A 17,962-nucleotide genomic window follows, 5' to 3' on the forward strand; every position below is an offset into this window, starting at 1 on the left:
CCTACCCCAACCTATCCTGTGCCAGTAATGACCACCTGGCCAAAGGTATTGATTCTGAGGGTAAAACTGAAGACACACAGTCTGGTGGGATAAGAGACAGGTCATGGCTACAGCAGAATCTGAGCCAAAATCTGATGTTTGCCTGAGAGCAGCCAGCCTAAGCAACACAAAGGGGAAAACAAACAAACAAACAACAAAAAACTTCTGCATAAACTCTCAGGATAAAATTGTACAGCCAAAAAGAGTAACTGAATGTATCAACTAGATATACACGAGTTTAGTCAAGAGCTCTCTATGTCACAGTAACAGGACCTGTGTGCACTAACATACTGGGATGCTCCTAGTAGCCATGGTAAAGAACATGGGAACAGAGAGGAAGATCTTATGTATACAAAAGTGATCCAGTAGCTATAAAAGCTACTTTAAGATGTGTATGTGAAGGAAATAAAGTTATTTTGCTTATCTGTGGAGACATGATCCCCGTGCACAGGTACTGCAACATGGGGAAGAAGCTCAAGTACAAGGCTTTCCAGTTTCTGTAACAGAGAAAATCTAATAATGGGAGGATTAAATTAGGCAGAGTGGCACTGAGGTAAGACAACTTCTAGCAGCAAGGGTAATTAAACTGCTTTTGAAGAAAAGTGACAGACCCCACTGCACTGCAATTCTCATGCAGCAGACTGTATGTGAGCAAGGAGCACAGAACCGGTGGTCCCCATCAGCCATATATCCCACCCTCAGGGGTGGGGAAGGACAGGTCTGCCTGCACTGACTGGTGGCATTTCCATCCCTGAATCAAGCCCAAGTATGCACTCCAGCAGGGTAATGAATTTTTGTTTTCAGGAGGAATGGGTTGTTTTATCCTTAATTCCCAATAGGCCTAAAGAGATACAATGACTTAAAAAAAAAAAAAAAAAAAAAAAGAGAGAGAGAAGACATCCACACACAAGAGAGTCATGTTATCTCCTTGGCTTATCAGAAAATCAGAGAACTGTAGAGACAAAATCTCCTCTGTGCCTGGAGAAACAAGGAAGGTGGTGGGAGCAGATGATGAGCACCCCAAAAGGTGTTGAATTCTGCTTGGCTTCACAGGCAAAATGAGGAGATGCCAGCCTCACATGTTGAAAACATTACCAATACTATTCTTAAAGGAACAATTAGGCACTATAGTTACTAATTATTTATTTTTGCTGCAAACCGTGCTTCTTAAATCCATATTATGAGGAAGTTTTTAATTAATTTTGAGTATAAGAAAGGCTAGTAGAAGCTTGGTTACTATGCTATCTGATCATTGAAGACAACAAAGATCCTATAAGCATATAATAAATTTCTCAAAGGTCAGAAATTGTAATCAATTATAACGTTAACCTTTAACGAACATACTTTTAAAGGTACAAAAAATACGTTTTCCCTCTCAGATAGATAGCAAATGCAGTAAGGATGAGGAAGATGTGTTACATTTTTAATACACAACAGGTTGAATAACCACTCCAGTGTGAACTGCCAACTGGAACTCCACACCTCCATAAATTATTTTAATTTCTACTATAGTAGAGCTAGAGAGAAAAATCAGTAGGCTCTGCACACACTTACAAAAACCCACAACCCTTACAATCCAAACACTTGACAGGAGAGAACAGATGGAGGAGAACAAGGTTACTGTTGTAGTGAGGACAAGAAAAATATGGAGCTTATTAATAAAAATAATGGTAGAGACATTTTCACAACAGCTAAAAAATGTTGGCATTAGTTAGTACTAACTCTTTAAAGCATGTTAAATAGCAGATGATGTTTGTGTATTTTACACATGTTGAGGAACAATGGCAGCTAGCTTGCAAGAGTTTACAGCTAAGCTAGCTAAAGTGTAAAATAACTATCTTTGTCATTTCCTTCCAAGTATACTTAACACTGACACTTGTAATCTACATAAGTAGAATTAGATGTATTATTTTCTATAACATCACAAGATATGATGTCATTAGTTAGTTATAAATCTAAACACTGTCAGCTAAAATTTAAGTTAAATTAGAAAAACCATTGTTAAGTGAAGACATTCTTTAACAAAATCACTCCATTTGAGAAAATTCTGTTGCCTGGGCAACATGACTGCAAATTGCAGAGTTCAGACCATGATGTCTATTTTAAAACAACAAAATACAAATCTTTGAAGAAAATACATCTAACAACCTGTTTGTATTGTACTAAAAGCTGATGCAAATGGTATGTTAAGTTAACATCAAAATGCAAATCTTTAAGGATTTAAGGTGAACCGTTCAAAGTACCACCAGGCTATTAGGCCCAATTATGTGTGTGACAGATGCAAAAGATTGAGAAAGGTCAAGGTATGAAATGAGATATAGCAACCAAAGTGTGTAAAGAATACATGGGACACAAGAAAGCATAATAATGCTTCTGCAAGAGTGGATCAAGCACAACAGCAAATTGTCATGGGAGGAAAGCATTAGTACAATGAATGCCAGAGGGTTAACTGGCTTTTTGCTTTAGCTTTCTACTTTGCAATTGGTTGTGATCATTCAGCAAATATCACCAAATCAGCAAATCAGTTGGGCCCGATAAAACTATCACATGGTATTTAGGGCATTATTTGCCTTTGTGTCTGTTTTTGCAATCTGTCTATGAATTGCCTTTACTTTTCTACAAATCACCAGAGATCTGCAGACCATGTGTGAGTCACACTGCCAAAAATCTGCTGGGAGAAATCTGCAGAGTTAGTGGTTTACTCCAATCATCTCTGAAGGTTCTCAGATGCCTGAAAAGGAGGGATGCTACCACTAGATTTAAAATATGCAGCACAAGAAAGAGAGAAACAGCATTAGAGAAGAGACAGCTTAATTTTATTGTCCAGAACAATGCTGGCTGAAGCAGACGATTTTTAAACAGAAGAACAACAGCATTAATTTGCAAAGAGCATAAGGAATCCAAGTTACTTCTATGACAGGTTAGCAAGCCAGGCTTTTTGAAGACCAAAGAAACTAAAGATACCATATAGCTGCCTTCACCAAAAATTTTGACAGTCTTATGTGACATTCTCAGAAACTATAGGAATTAAATGTAGGTGAAACTCCTGCTAAGTAGATGAAAAACTGATCGGAAAACTAATTCATAACTTACTGTCAGTCTAAAAACACACTGAATGGTTTTCACAGGACCCTACCCCAGGTTCAGCAGTATTTATTTTTTTAATTAACATCCTGGATGATAGAGTACAGAGCCTGCTTATTAAATTCCTAAATGGGATGAACCTGGAAGGAGGTGCAAACTGATTAGAGGCTTAGAATGAAAATGATTGTTGGAAACTCAAGAAATGTATGAGGAGAAAAAAATAGGATTTTACTCAATAGAGAAAACTATAATCTAGATTTATGTTCAAGGATTATAGAAGATGGAGCCAGACTCTTCCCCATGGTGCAAAAAGAATAAGAGGCAACTGGCACAAGTTGCACCAGGTGAAATTTTGTTTGGGCACAATTAAAAGACTCTTCACTAGGAGAAAGGCTAAGTACTAGAACAAGTCCCAGAGAGGTGGGAATGCTCCAGCCATGGGAACTTTCCCAGAATTACTGGGAAAGGCGCTGAGTAACCTCACCAGCTCTGGGGCTGGCCCTCCTCTGAGCAGTAGAGCTGGACTAGAGATGTCCCACGGTCTGCTCAACGTGAATCGCTTGGGTGAGTCTGTGTTACCAGGCAGGGACACATTCCACAGTGCAGCAGGCAACAGTCCTGCTGTAGAAAATCTGAGGATTGCAGGATCACAAGCTCAACATGAATCAACAAAGTCACATTGTGGCAGGAAAAGGGAAAATATACCAGGATTTACAATTAACAGCCTCACCTCTAACCTGTGTGATGTAATCTCTCTGTTCTGTGCAGACCAGTTAGGGTGTCAGCTGGAGTAAGCTACTTTGGGGAACTGAATTAAATAAAAGATATGGGGAGAATCCACAGTAAATCAACAGTAATGATCAGATTATGCTTTCAAAGTCTCTGCAGGAAAACCTGCATGTTCTGGGACACTTAGTCCACGGAACAGAAGATGAGGTGGGGAAGGGGTGATGAGGCCATAAAAGCAGAAAGAAGGCAGCTGCAGCAAGGACAAAAATAATCTGTTTTTAATAACCAAGGAAAAGTGAAGGGCTTAAAATTCAATAAGAAAGATTCAGGTTAGATGTCAGGAAAAAGTCTTCTGACAGCAGAGACAACTAAGCACAGAGACTGTGTTAGGAAGCTGCAGTCAATGTCCAGCACAGGAGGGTCTCAGGAGCAGGTCACACAAACATCAGTCATAAAGCATTCAGACAGTGCGGATTCTGTGTGTGGGAAGAACAGCACACAAAATGGTCTCAAGTTTCTTCTCAGTCTTATCTGCATATGGCCTGCTCAACAGGTGGCTCACACCGAATGAGGGAAGCACAGGAAACATCTAACCTTAACTTCAGGTTTTCAGTGTGGTCTCCAACAGCATCTTTATTGCAAAACAGGACTAGGCTTTTTTGGGTAAATGTATGATGAGGTAGGCAGACATCTGGCAGGACCACCAGTCTCAAGGAGTGACAATCAGCAGTATGAAGCCCATCTGATGGTCAGTTACAAGCTCATTCCTCAGGGATGGCCATGGCAGCTGGCACCATGTGGTACCTTCATTAACAGCCATGATGATGAAAGGAAAACCACAGTCAACCAGTTTAGAAGCAGTCAACAGGCAACAAGAGCCAGGCTGTTCCTCAGAGGGGCCTCCAGCAGCTGTAGGAATAGCCACAAGGACTGGCAGAGACAAGCACCAAGCCCTGACGATGGCCTCCAGCAACCCTGGGGGATGGAAGGGGACAGGACCAGATGGGGTGACTGGATAGCAAATGGCTTTGCAGGAAAGCCCAGGGGACCCTAGGGGCCTTCAGACCCAGCACTGACAGTGCCCTCGGGCAGTGATGGCTGATGGCAGCCAGCAGGTGTGGGCGGGGATGGCTCCCCTCCACTCAGCACTGGTGAGACCCATCAAGATACTGAGGCCAGGCTGGACTCACCATCCTAGACCCCCTCACAGTCAGGGATATCCTTAGTACCCTTGGATGAATCCCATCTAGCTCCATAGACTTATGAATGTTCAAATAACATAACAGGTCACTTACAGTTTTCTGCTGGATTGTACTAGTTTCATCTCACTCCCTGCCATCATCTTCCAATCAGGGGGCTGGGTACGCTGAGAACAATTGGCCTGACTAATAAAGACTGAGGCAAAAAAGGCACTAAGTATTAAGCACACTTTTCCTCATTGTTCATCACTTTGTTTCCCCTCACATCCAATAAAGGATGAATGTTCTCATTAGTCTGCCTTTTGTTGTTAATATACATGTATTTATAGAATGTATTCATTGTCTTTTCCTGTAATTGCCAAATTGAGTTCCTATTGGGCTTTGGCCCTCCTAATTTTCTCCCTGCACAACTTCATACCAGCACTGAAGTCCTCCTGAGTTCCCTGCCCCTTCTTCCAGAATTCTTCCAAAAGAATTCATAAATTCCTTTTCTTCTTGAGTTCCTGAAGAAGCACTCTGTTTATTCATTTTACATGTGAAATTATCACAGCTAAATTATCCCCAGACCTAGGGAAAAAATCCAGTCATGAAGCAGAGATATAAAACTTACTTCTAAAACTTACATTAGAAGTGTTTGGGGTAAGCTAACACAAGCAATCCCATAGCACCATTGGAATACAAGCTTGACAGGAAAGAAACCAGGATCTATGTTTAAAGATGTTTAGTTTCAGCTTGATACCAGTCACCTGTTCACACTCATACTGAGCTGAAGGTTTGCTTATGCAAGACTATTATGATTATCTTTTTCAAATAATATCACTGAATTCGTATCCATTGATAATTAAAACCTTCAATGCTGAGTTCACTTTTTGATAGGTTCTCATAGCCATCTTTATTGGCAGTAAAAGCTACATTGGTACAAGTTCATACATTTATAATAATTTTCCAGTATCCAAAGCAGAGTGGAAATCACACAGACAAATGGATACAGCACATAACCAAGCTGTGTTTTATAGGCGTCTTTTCTTATTTTGGTATCATAAGCAGCACTCAGGCACAACAGCTCTGGAGCGTCTGATTGGCCCTAAGGGCCTCTGTTTGAGCACCAGAAACATTCCTGAGAAGACAATGGAAAAACCACCTTGCCCAAACAAAATATTTTGTGGCAAACACAGATGAGAAGCCTCCACCAGAAAAGGCAAGTCACAGTTCCAGTAAAGTATCTTCCATTACTGCTAGGAAAGAAGTATTGGAAAAATACATGCAGAAAGATGACTTACCAGTGACAACACATGCATGTAAACACGGATGTCAACTGGAAATAACCCAATACTTACAGCTGGATTCATTTCCCTTTGAACTACCATGGGAGCCCAAGCTCATCTCCACCGCCCCTCTCCTTCTGAGCCTGAAAACAAAAGCTACAGCATGCCCGTTGCCATTCCAGATCCTCTTCATAGGAAGTCAGTGCCTCGGAGGACTCAAATAAGCATGTACACAATAATCTAGCATGTGAACAAGATTGCTTGATGAACTGCAGCTTACCACCAAGCCTATATGTATGTTTGTGCTATGGATGACACTGAGGCAACCGCATACCTGCTGTAGAGAGCTCCTCAGGTCCTTCATGTGTGCACTAGCAGCAAACCGCTCCACCAACACGACTTCAGCTCTGAGGTGGTGCAGCAATCCAGTACACCTGGAGAAGGCAAGGGCCAACCTCCAGGTGTCAGGACCAGAAATATCTGGGGTTGAGAAATTAAACAAGTGATTCTGAAATGACTCAGCCACTGAAAATACATCATCCAGGAACATACAGGGGCAGTGTAAGTAACCTCCAAAACACTGTCCATATAATAAAAAAAAAAAGTCATCTTGACATTGAGAACACAAAGCACAGACTCCATGTTAGAGATACAAGATTTAGGAAAGAAAACTGGAAAATTAGTGGTATTAAGATAAAACTTGGATGTTCCTTAAAAGGAAACTGCTGGCATCTCCATCAGGTCACTGAAAAATACAGTGCAAGGTTTAAGTCATCTATTACAATGTGAACTTCTACTTTTTAAACAGGTGTAAGGGCAACTGGAAAAGCTACTTTTATTAAATGAAGGGTTAAAAAATAACCCAGAGTTTTAAAGTAAAAGCATGACAGTTTGTGACCCCTGCCTTACTCCCACCAGCGTACTGGGCTCCTGAGAAAGAAAATATGTAAGTGAGCCCTTAAGACATTCAAAAGCCAGGGAGGAAAAGGAAGGCATGACCTGATGGACTGGCAGTGACAAGCTAGGTGAAAAGAAACCACAGAACTTAACACAGCTAAGGCAGGGTTTTACCCCATCTCACACCAACCACTCAGAATAGCTGGGACTGATGAACCCATGGGAAAAGGAGACACACAGGCATGGGTAGCAGAAACTAAATGGTTCGTATGGCTACTGAGCAAAAGCAGTTTAGGATTCTCCTGCTGTTTACAGGGAAATCTCTATATGAAAGAGATAGGGTTCCTCTGGTCACAGCAGCTCTCCAACCTGACAGTACATGGTAGACTGCTGAGAGACACAAGTGGCACTGTTGGCCCAGCCTCTGATACAGAGGTAGCAAAATCAGCAGGTATCTTAGAGGACACAGGGAAATAAGACAGATGGGCTCTTCCCATGTCTCATCTCTGTCTGTAATAATGAGGACATTACAGTATGGATGCATGGACAGCTAGATGGGGAAAATAAAGCTGGTTGGATGGTTCAGGTCAAAGTGATTGTGAATGGGTCTTTCTCTACCTAACAGCTACAAACAAGTGGAACACGACAGAGGTCATCCGGTTTGCAGGTACCTCCAGACTGGTGATGATCAATATATTCAAGGGCAGAGCTACAATCAAGAGGGACCTGAATAGGCTGGAGGAATAGGCCAGGAGGACCCCCATAAAATTCAGAATGGACAAATGCGAAGTCATATCTGAGAAGGAAGCAGCCTTGGCAATGACATGCTAAGGAGCAGTTCAGCAGAAAAGGCCCTAGAGAAAACAAGCTGGATGACAGCCATAGGGACAATGACTTTTACAAGAGTAGAGGGTGTCTTCTTCCATCATACACACTTGTTAATGTAGACTCCAACAATCAAACTGTCACCTGGACATCAAACCTCATGAGACAGGAAGACTGTTTCACATAGCTCATTGACAGCATCAGACGTGGATCGTCAATAAAACTTCATCAACAGGAGGACTTCTGATGGTCCCAGAAAGTCTCATCCAGCATCCTACTGGAAATAGCCCAGGCAGCACCAATTCAAGATTAGGGGAGACCATCTGCACATAAGATGCTCACCTGAGAATCAACAACTGTTCTGATAAAGTTCAGCTTGCAAAGGTAAATGGTTTCATTTCCAAGTCTGGTCATGTAATCTGCATACTCAGAAAGGGACATAGCTGTTCACAGAATTTGGAAGGTCATCTCTTTGTGAATCACTCTGTCAGCTGACATTAAGGAAAAAGAAATGAGAAGCCCAAAACATTGCAAATGAACAGAAGCTAACGCTTCATACTTCAATTTAAAAAAAAAAAAAAAAAAAAAAAAAGAACTGTAGACAGGCTGACCTGGAAGACTTGGAGCTATCAACAGTCCTATGCTTGAGCTAAAATGGGGCTTTTGGGCCCACAGGGTGGGGGCCTGAGGTGAAGCTGGCGAAGGACATTAAGGATCTTGAGTGCCCTCAAGGCCCTGACAATACAGACCTGTAATGAAAGTGGTTATCTTCCTTGACACAATGTTAACCTCAAGACAAGGTAGACTCTTGAAAACCGTCCCTGAAAAGGGCCAAGAAAAAGAGACAGAAATAAGAAATGGATCATTCAGTTGTTGTCAACTATTCAGCACCCAAGCATCTGATGCTGTATGATCCCAACACAATAATATCCTATCAGAAGCAAGAAAAGACAGAAAAGGGAGTCTAGAGGACAAAGGGGCATGTGGCATCCACAGAGCACCTTCCTACTCCTTTCACAGAACAGAAAGGCTGGAGCAGGCTTAGGACAGATAGCATGAAATCTTTGACTGATCTATCCAAAGAGCCCAGCTTGCAGAGCTGTTGTGTCCAAACAGGATCAGTTTCCTTCCACCCCACATGCACTGTGACCACATCCACAGGGATGAGGGATCTGCAACAGGAGAGGTAGAAGGGAGCAAATGCAGGAACGCCCCACATGAAGCTTCTGCATGAGAGCCTTACAGCCATGCTGAGAGCTCATTGTTTTGTCCAAACCATGTCCCATAGCATCTGACCCTGTTGGGGGAAAGGGAGATGTTCTCCTCCTCCCCCAGCAGGGTCAGACTGACCACTCAGCAACCATTCACTGTGTTTGCACAACCACCTACTTGTATGGCTGTCTACACATTACAACCATCTGCTGGATGCCTTTCTGTTGTTTAAATATGATGGTGGGTTCACCACATCCCCAGCTGCAACTGTCAGTCTTCACAGTCTTGGCTTGAGTGTTTGGCCTTCCCATTGCAGGCCCCTGACCCACAGCATGCTCCACTGGCCAGTGCCCCAAGTCCAGACAGTGAGCACCTGAAGACACATGGGAGGTTTGATGTTTGTGAGACAACTAGTGCTTTAGTAGCACTTTGTTTCTGATTCCCCACCAGCGATGCTGCTAAAATAGCCGGAAGGAAAAAAATATATATTATTATTTTCCAGTGTATTTTAAGTATGCAGTATCCTACCTGAAAAATGATTTATCCAACCATTAGTGAGAAAAACATATTTGGATGATGCTGGGGAGCTTTCAGAAGGACTACATCTGCATACAGGACTCTCATACAATTTATGGAAGTCAAGCCAGCTAAGAGCAATGGAAGACAGATGTAGGTATAAACCCTGGCTTGATAAAACAGTAAGTTGAAGATTTCCAGAAGCTGAAAAGGTACTATGGGAAAACTCTTACCCTAAACCTACCCTGCTTTAGCAGCCCTCTCTGAAGCCTGCCACTAGCCACAAAGAGGTGATAATGCTCCCAGCACTCCTGCCCCACCATACCAGCCATGTGCTGCAGTCCACAAGTGCTCCATCAGGCCATTCTGCAGCTGGAAGAACTCACCACACAACACAGTGAGATGTGGCATTACCTCCCTAGGTAAGGAACATGCTGATTTGCCTCATGGAAGATAAACAAAGTGATTACAACTTTTTAAACCTCTAAATTACTCGGTGTTATCTGAGTGAGCCATCTCAGGCCACTGACACCAAGCTATCTGATTAACAGTAACAATCAAATTAGCACAAGGTATATGCAGAAAACTGACTAAACAGCCATGCAGAATCAGAGGCATTTACACAAGCTCCAGCAGCCACAGAACTGCTGTGGCTAGTGCACACTCCTTTGTACAGGCTTGGCTTTCCTCTGCTGTGCTGAAAATCAGTCACAGAGAGATAGCACCTCTTTACCATGGCTACACAAAGACAAAGCGTGAGAAAGTGCCAGACTTTGTAGCATACGGTAACTTAATCACATGCTGAAATCTTGAGCAAGCAATCTAAGCCAGGAGTTAGAGCGCTTCTGTTGGAAAGCTGGGAGCTGATGGGAGCACATAACACTAACATCAGATGCTAGTTTGGATCAGGTCATACTTGTCAATAAAAAAAAATTCAGATTACCAAGCATGATTTCAATTCTCTAGAACAGAAACTTCCAATTGGTCAATCTACTTCAAAAAAGAAGACAAACACTGCTTATCCCTTCTTAGAACTCACTAGGACTCTGCAGGACATGAGCAAAATCAGAACAGGAGCCATTTGTTCTCTCTCCACCATCTGCTACACAACCCCATTTCCTTCAGATGCCCAAAGCAAAAAGGTTGTCCTTTCTCCATCTCTTGATTCCAAAAGTACAGTCAATTAAACAAGGCAACAGTTTCCTGGAAAAAGTACTTCCCTGGAAATGAATATTTTCACATTACATCTAAGAGCAGTCAGATGGGAAAAACCTCAGCTCCCAGAGGAAAACTCCCTGGAAAGCAACACTTTGAGCACAGCAGATCTTGCTGCCTCCATCCAAACAAACCCTTTCATGGCCCATCTCTCGAGGTGGGAGATTGGGTGAAACATGTAGAAAAAGGTCTGAGTTAAGGTGGATTCATGGAGAAAAGGCTCCCATGGGATGGGGTCCTCACCAAGGGCTGAGCTCACGCACCCTTCAGCATTCGCTACTGTTAACAAGGCACAGTGCTCACTGTAACTCAGAGCAAAGCTGGCTGTGGTGGCACACTACTTGTGTACATGAGCACCCCTCTGGAGCCAGACCCCCCATGCTCTCTGGGCCACTGTGGAAGGGAGTACAAGCCTCCCCTTCTCTGCAGGCAACTGCAGCTCATCACACATGACACTCACAGCTTCACCAGGTATGACCAGACAACAACCACTTACTAGGTGAATACATGAACTTATTCTATTACTGGTGTACCTCCATGGCACAAATCTATGTTAAAGTTCCCACATATGACAAAATACCGGACAGGCTATGAGGAATGCTCAATTTGACCTTCCAGGCCCCTTCTTCTCTTAGCATCCAAGCCAACACATAACACAGCTTGTAAGGAGCTCTGTCTTCCTCAGTCTTCCAAGAGAAATTACTTTCAAGAATATAAGCTATATAATCATTTCCTGAAACTACATATGCATTATTAGTTATGTACACACAAGAACTTAATAACTGGTATCTCTACACAGCTGCCTAATTTGTACATGTGTACTTACCATGATTGTATGTACTCTTTTTGGGACTGTTTGCTGAATTTGCACTAAAATGTACTTAAAATTTAAATGAAATATCCTGATGCAGAATATAGCACCATTCCAAGGCAACCACAGCCAGTTCACCGTGGCTGCCAGTAAGCAGGCAGGTTACGTCAGAGAGCACTTCAGCTCCCCCTGAGTACTCATGGCATTCAAGCTACTCAAGTATTCAGTTCATTTGGAAGAAATATCGTCCCTCAGGACACAAGGCTCACAAGAAGTACCCACTTCCTCCATGTGAGAGCCAACACAGGCACAGCACAACCTGAGTGTAGCAAATTTCCAGCATGTGCAGAATATCTGCCCAATTTCCTATCCCTCTCCTCCCAGGACATGCTGCTGCACAAACAGTTGTAGTTGCACACAGGGAACGAGAGTGATTGCATCTGTAATAAGGCATCTCTCAGCAGCCACTCATGATGCTTGCAGGGGCTATGCAACTTCATTGTGATGGTCAAGCTTGAGATGCTTTGGCCTAGAACCTCTATATACAACACTGAAAGAGTGAAGAAAAGCATTTCTAAAGGGAAAATGGTTAGGGAGCTCATCTGTGGCTACCCAAGCTAGTATATGATTAAGATGCTGACAGATACGCTCTACTCTCAAGGGACACCTGAAGATTAGTACTAGCTGGACAATGAGTCACAACATTTCTGAAAGGTCCGCAGGTAGAAGATTATGCTTCCACAAAAGCACAGGCAGAAATGCTATTTCAAGTTCAAGAACTTTTCAAAAGAAAGGCAAAGCAGACTGAAGGGAAGAGACTCCCTGTATCAGACTGCAGCCTATGATAATTTGCAGGCAATTACTTTCGCATGACTTGCAGACTTAGGAGTCATACTGCAAAGTGACCAAGTTTCCCTTTTCCATCTGTTTTACCTAACATATTTACATGAAAGCTATTGCAGAATTTCAATCCATTTCAATAGTGGCTTGAGGTCTTCTAACTCCCATTTTGAGTTTATTAACAGCAAGTTCAGGTGCACTTCTGGTGCAAAACTGAATCCTTTATTCATGAGGATTTTGCTCCCTCGCTAACATTTACTGGAACACTTCTACAGAGAGCAATAATTCCTCCTTTCCACCTCCATTACACATGACAGAACAAGCAAAACTCTTTTAGTCTCCCACCATAAGATACCACTTTCATAGTCCTTCCCATGTTCAAGATGATCGCTTTCCTCCCTCCCGCTCCAGTGTCAGAATAGGCGTCCTGAATCAATGGTTTTGTTCCAGTAAATGTTATCCCAGGCATGCCCAAGGGGCATGTCAGCGGCTGCCACTGCCCATGCCAGAGGAATTGTGTGGGAGGGACTGGGGCCCATAGCTCACTGTCTCACCTGGAATGCCGTCTGGCTGTTGTAGTTGCGAATCTCTTTGCTCGCACCACGGAAGAGGAGAACCCGAGCACAGCTCTCCTGGGAAAGCAAGCAAGGAGGAAACAGGAAGAGTCTGATTAGCACTGTAGACTGGTGACAACAAAGAAGCAAACCACATAGTTTCATTGCACTCAGAAATCCTCCTTTGGCAAGAGCAAGGAATATAAAAGGATCCAGAATCCCCATGAACTGGTTACCTCTGGCACCAAGCTGACCAATTCCATCTACCTGTGTGCCAGCTATAGGTGCTGCCACCATAGTCAAGCCCTATACTCAGTCCAAGACCACACCTATGAGGCACAGTAACCACTACACATTCCCACGTATTGCTATTTCCTAAAGCCTTTTATCACTTCTGTTTTGAATGCTCTGTACTTCCCTACTGTTAATTCCACACATTTATGAGCCCTTGTACACCCTAATGCTGCTCTCCCTAACCAACCCAGTGGGCATAAACCCAGATATCAGAGTCATAGGTCTGCAGAGTGCACCCATCACATAACAAGCCACAATTCAGCTTCTATTGCAAATTATAAGAGTATTCACTTTTTAAAACATAGGCACCTTGGAATCTGAAAAATTCCCTTTATAGCAAAAACAGAAAATAGAATATATAAAATCTGTAGGAAGGAATAAAACCTACAGGAGAAATCCTTAGATACTGAACTCTACATCTCGGAAAGAGAGCAGTGGGAGGGCAATATCAGAGAGGGCTCTTCCGCTACCCTTAATTGCTTCTGAACTGAGATCAGTGGCCCTGAGGGCAGGGTACTCTGCATTGCATGGTCAACCTTCTTTAAAATTCAGGGATTGGTAATAAGATGTTCATAGAATATCCTGAGCTGGAAGGGGCCCACAAGTCCAACTCCTAGGTCCGCACAGGATCACTCAAAAAATGAGACCATGTGTCTGAGAGCATTATCCAAGCACCTCTTAAACTTCAGCAGACTCAGCACTGTGACCACTGCCTTGGAGAGCCTGTTCCAATGCCTGATCACCCTCTCAGTGAAGAACCTTTTCTTTAAACCCAGACTGAACCTCCCATGTCACAGCTTCTCACCATTATGAGCATTTGTGTCAGGGATAGCACCCCAGCCCACATGCCTGCCCCAAAGGCTGTGAAAGCCACAGGATGTACCCAACAAGCCATGCTTGGGGCATGTTTAGGATCTGGATAGGCTGCACCGATGGGCTGAGGTCAACTGCATGAAGTTTAACAAGGCCAAGTGCCGGGTCCTGCACCTGGGGCGCAATAATCCCAAGCAGAGCTACAGGCTGGGAGATGAGTGGTTGGAGAGCTGCCAGGCAGAGAAGGACCTGGGAGTGATGGTGGATAGTCAGCTGAATATGAGCCAGCAGTGTGCTCAGGTGGCCAAGAAGGCCAACGGCATCCTGGCTTGTATCAGAAACAGTGTGGCCAGCAGGGCTAGGGAGGTGATCGTCCCCCTGTACTCGGCTCTGGTGAGGCCACACCTCGAGTACTGTGTTCAGTTTTGGGCCCCTCGCTACAAGAAGGACATCAAGGTGCTTGAGCAGGTCCAGAGAAGGGTGACAAAGCTGGTGAGGGGCCTGGAGAACAAGTCCTATGAGGAGCAGTTGAGGGAGCTGGATTTGTTCAGCCTGGAGGAAAGGAGGCTCAGGGGCGACCTTATTGCTCTTTACAGATACCTTAAAGGAGGCTGTAGTGAGGTGGGGGTTGGTCTGTTCTCCCACGTGCCTGGTGACAGGATGAGGCGGAATGGGCTAAAGTTGCGCCAGGGGAGTTTTAGGTTGGATCTTAGGAAGAACTGCTTTACCGAAAGGGTTGTTAGACATTGGAACAGGCTGCCCAGGGAAGTGGTGGAGTCACCATCCCTGGAAGTCTTTAAAAGACGTTTAGATGTAGAGCTTAGGGATATGGTTTAGTGGGGACTGTTAGCGTTAGGTCAGAGGTTGGACTCGATGATCTTGAGGTCTCTTCCAACCTAGAAATTCTGTGATTCTGTGTGATACGTGCCCTCCCCAAAGTTACATGCAAGCACCTGGACCAAATTAGCACTCTCCACCCAGGCAAACTGCTCCCTCCAGCCAGTGATGGGGGCTCGCTGCACTTGGTGTGAAGAAGGAATAAAAACCAGAGGAAAAATTACAGAACAAGTTAGGCAGTAAATCAGCAAAAATAATCAGGGAATGGGACTAGACTGAACCACAGACTCTTTCCCCTAGCCACCAGACTCTTGAGAAATCTAACGTCAGTCTGGTGCTGCAAACAGAAACAGCCTCATCCCAAGACAGAGGGTGGATACAATTCAGAAAAACTTTTCTAGGCCTGCAAACAGTAATAGCAATCAGAAGATGCCCCAGCCCAGCATTGTTCCCTCTGGCAGGCTGGTTCCTCATCTATGTTTTCTTTGTTCTCATGTCTTGAATCACACAGAAGTACCTGATTATAGAGAGCACAAATATGAAGAGCGGTATTTCCTGAGGCATTCTGTGCAGTCATATCAGCTCCGTAGAAGAGAAGATGCTCCAGGTGCTGAACATGGCCGTAGCGACATGCCTGCTCAAAATGCAAAACGGGAAAAAAGAAATAGAAAAATAAAATGAGAGAGCAGCAGGGAAGTGATAAACTTCATAACATCTTCCTGTCTCTTCTGGATTCATCTATGCTAGAAAAGTTGTATCAGACAGGAATAGTAACCTGGAGAGATCCATTAACACTCATGCACACTCACTGCTCCTCCTTACAGCAATATATACACAAACACTTATCAGATAAATTACCTTTACACTGATTGCAAATTTGGGCTCAGCATCATGCAGGTATCAGGGACTCCTCCAGATCATTTGCTACATCAGTAATATTTATCTGCTGAAAAAAGCCCTGAAGCACGAGCAGACAAAGCAGAGTGCAATAGATCCAGATCTAGTGTGGTGTTTTCCTCTGTGCTTGGTCCATCCCGGGATGAGCAGACCTCAAAGATCAGCCATGACAATGTAGGATGAGGCAGGAAGGAGGAGAGTCATGTCCCACAAATCAAGATCACAAATGCATCTCTTGTTTTTTTCACTCATCCATCTGTCCTTTGATGTACCAGTATTCCTTCACCTTGCACGGCCTGAGAGCCGAGTGCTGTGGGAGGCCACAGGCCCAAAGGCAGCCTGCCCCTCTGACAGTGCCAGACTGAGGGACTTGAGGCAGAGCCAGCAAAACCCTCCCTTCTCCAGAAGGAGCTCAGTCTTGAAGCACAAAGCCAGCTCAGGTCCCCTCACCCATCTAGCTCATCTCTTTCTTCCCTGTGCACCCTGTACAGATATAACTGTGTTTTTGTAATCAGGATGCCTCAGGCTTGATCAAGGTCCCAAATCACTGTCCTGGCACAGCTGTAATCTGGGGAGGATCCCAGACCCATTGACTAAGGCCAGCATGAAACAACCTTAATGTTAAGCCTTGGGTGGGACACAGAACTGGCACTCCCCGAGCAAATCCCCAGACAGGACCCAGGATACGACCCTCCCCCCATGCCGGCCAATCCTGCCATGCAGTGCCACCACTGCCCGCCAACAAGACACCGCATCCCTGCAGCACCTGAGGGGACAGGACAGGCCTCTTCACTGACAGTATGGCAGTGGTGGCCCCAGCTGCACCTTGTCCATTGTCTGTCTCACCTGGTGGATCTCCTGCCAGCCGTTCTCATCCACGCAGCCCAGCCGGGCGTAGTCGTGCAGCAGGAGCTCACAGCAGTAGGGATCCCCCCCGACCATGGCGCTGTGGTACAGGGGCGTCAGCCCTCGGCTGTCCTTGTAGTCTGGGGAGGCACCCAGGTCCAGCAGCGTCTGCAGGAGAAGCGCCTCCATTGTCCTGCAGCTCCAGGCAGCCACACAGGACAACCCACCCTGTGAGGACTGGGGTGCTGCGGCCATGGCAGCAGGTGGTGCTCACCCCTTCCCTCCCCACGACTCAGATCGTTAGTGCCACATTTTTGTAACAAGCTGTGCTCCCCAAATGCAGCACAAGACAGGTTCTTTGATCCCAGGAGGGCACACTGATGCGGGGGCAGTGACATGAGGCCAGGTCGGGAAGTGGAGCAGCTGGCACTGGGGCAAAGGGCAGAGGGGACCAAGCCATAACTCACCAACAGCGCCGCATGGTTGCGGCACCGCACAGCCTTGTGAAGAGCTGTCATTCCCTCCCGTGTCCGGAAATCCAGGTGTGCTCCCCCATTGCGCAGTGCTTTGATCATCTCGGCACCAAGTTCCAGCTGAGCCGCTGCAGTCAGGGGACACTCTGCAGAGCCCCGAGAGAAGGGTGAGAACCACATGAGCACACACACAGTGGGCATCACAGCACCACCATGTCACCTGCCTGGGCTACAGCAATGCTGGGTGCTCCCTGCTCCCCTCAACAGAGCTGCACCAAGCCCTACATTTGCTCCCAACCCACTCAGACAGCAGTGAGTCTTCTCAAACATGGGGATGTAGCAGTTCTTGGCCATGGGCTGGAGACTGACCATCAATTTTGTATGGGTGTGGGATAAGAACCTGGAGGAGATGGGCAAGGCAAGTGCTGTCAGTTTAACAAATGGCAGAAGCGTCATTGCTGGCTCTTACACTGCAGAGAGGGACACATCTGGGCACAGCATTTATACAAAGGGGAAAAGAAGAACAGGGTAAAAAGGATATCCTTGTTCCATTTCTCCCCACAGTAAAGCAAGGGCTACTGTTTTGGGGAAAGATGCACAGCTGTGCAACCCAGCA

The 17,962-nt window shown here is 44.8% G+C and overlaps 1 protein-coding gene across 4 annotated transcripts in view; it reads right to left on the reverse strand.

The window, feature by feature from the left end:
- SHANK3 (SH3 and multiple ankyrin repeat domains 3) overlaps window positions 1-17,962 on the reverse strand; it is a 376,332-nt gene that overhangs the window by 268,906 nt on the left and 89,464 nt on the right. For all 4 annotated transcript variants that reach the window (XM_084305956.1, XM_084305955.1, XM_084305957.1 and 1 more), the window contains exons 7-10: window positions 17,341-17,492; window positions 16,874-17,041; window positions 15,648-15,764; window positions 13,187-13,264 (exon numbers count right to left, since the gene is read on the reverse strand). In XM_084305956.1, the coding sequence (XP_084162082.1) occupies window positions 13,187-13,264; window positions 15,648-15,764; window positions 16,874-17,041; window positions 17,341-17,492 (515 nt within the window). The remainder of the gene's footprint in view (window positions 1-13,186; window positions 13,265-15,647; window positions 15,765-16,873; window positions 17,042-17,340; window positions 17,493-17,962) is intronic.

This window comes from Netta rufina (assembly GCF_964035555.1).
Source record: "Netta rufina genome assembly, chromosome: 1".
In the NCBI taxonomy this organism is placed as follows: domain Eukaryota; kingdom Metazoa; phylum Chordata; class Aves; order Anseriformes; family Anatidae; genus Netta; species Netta rufina.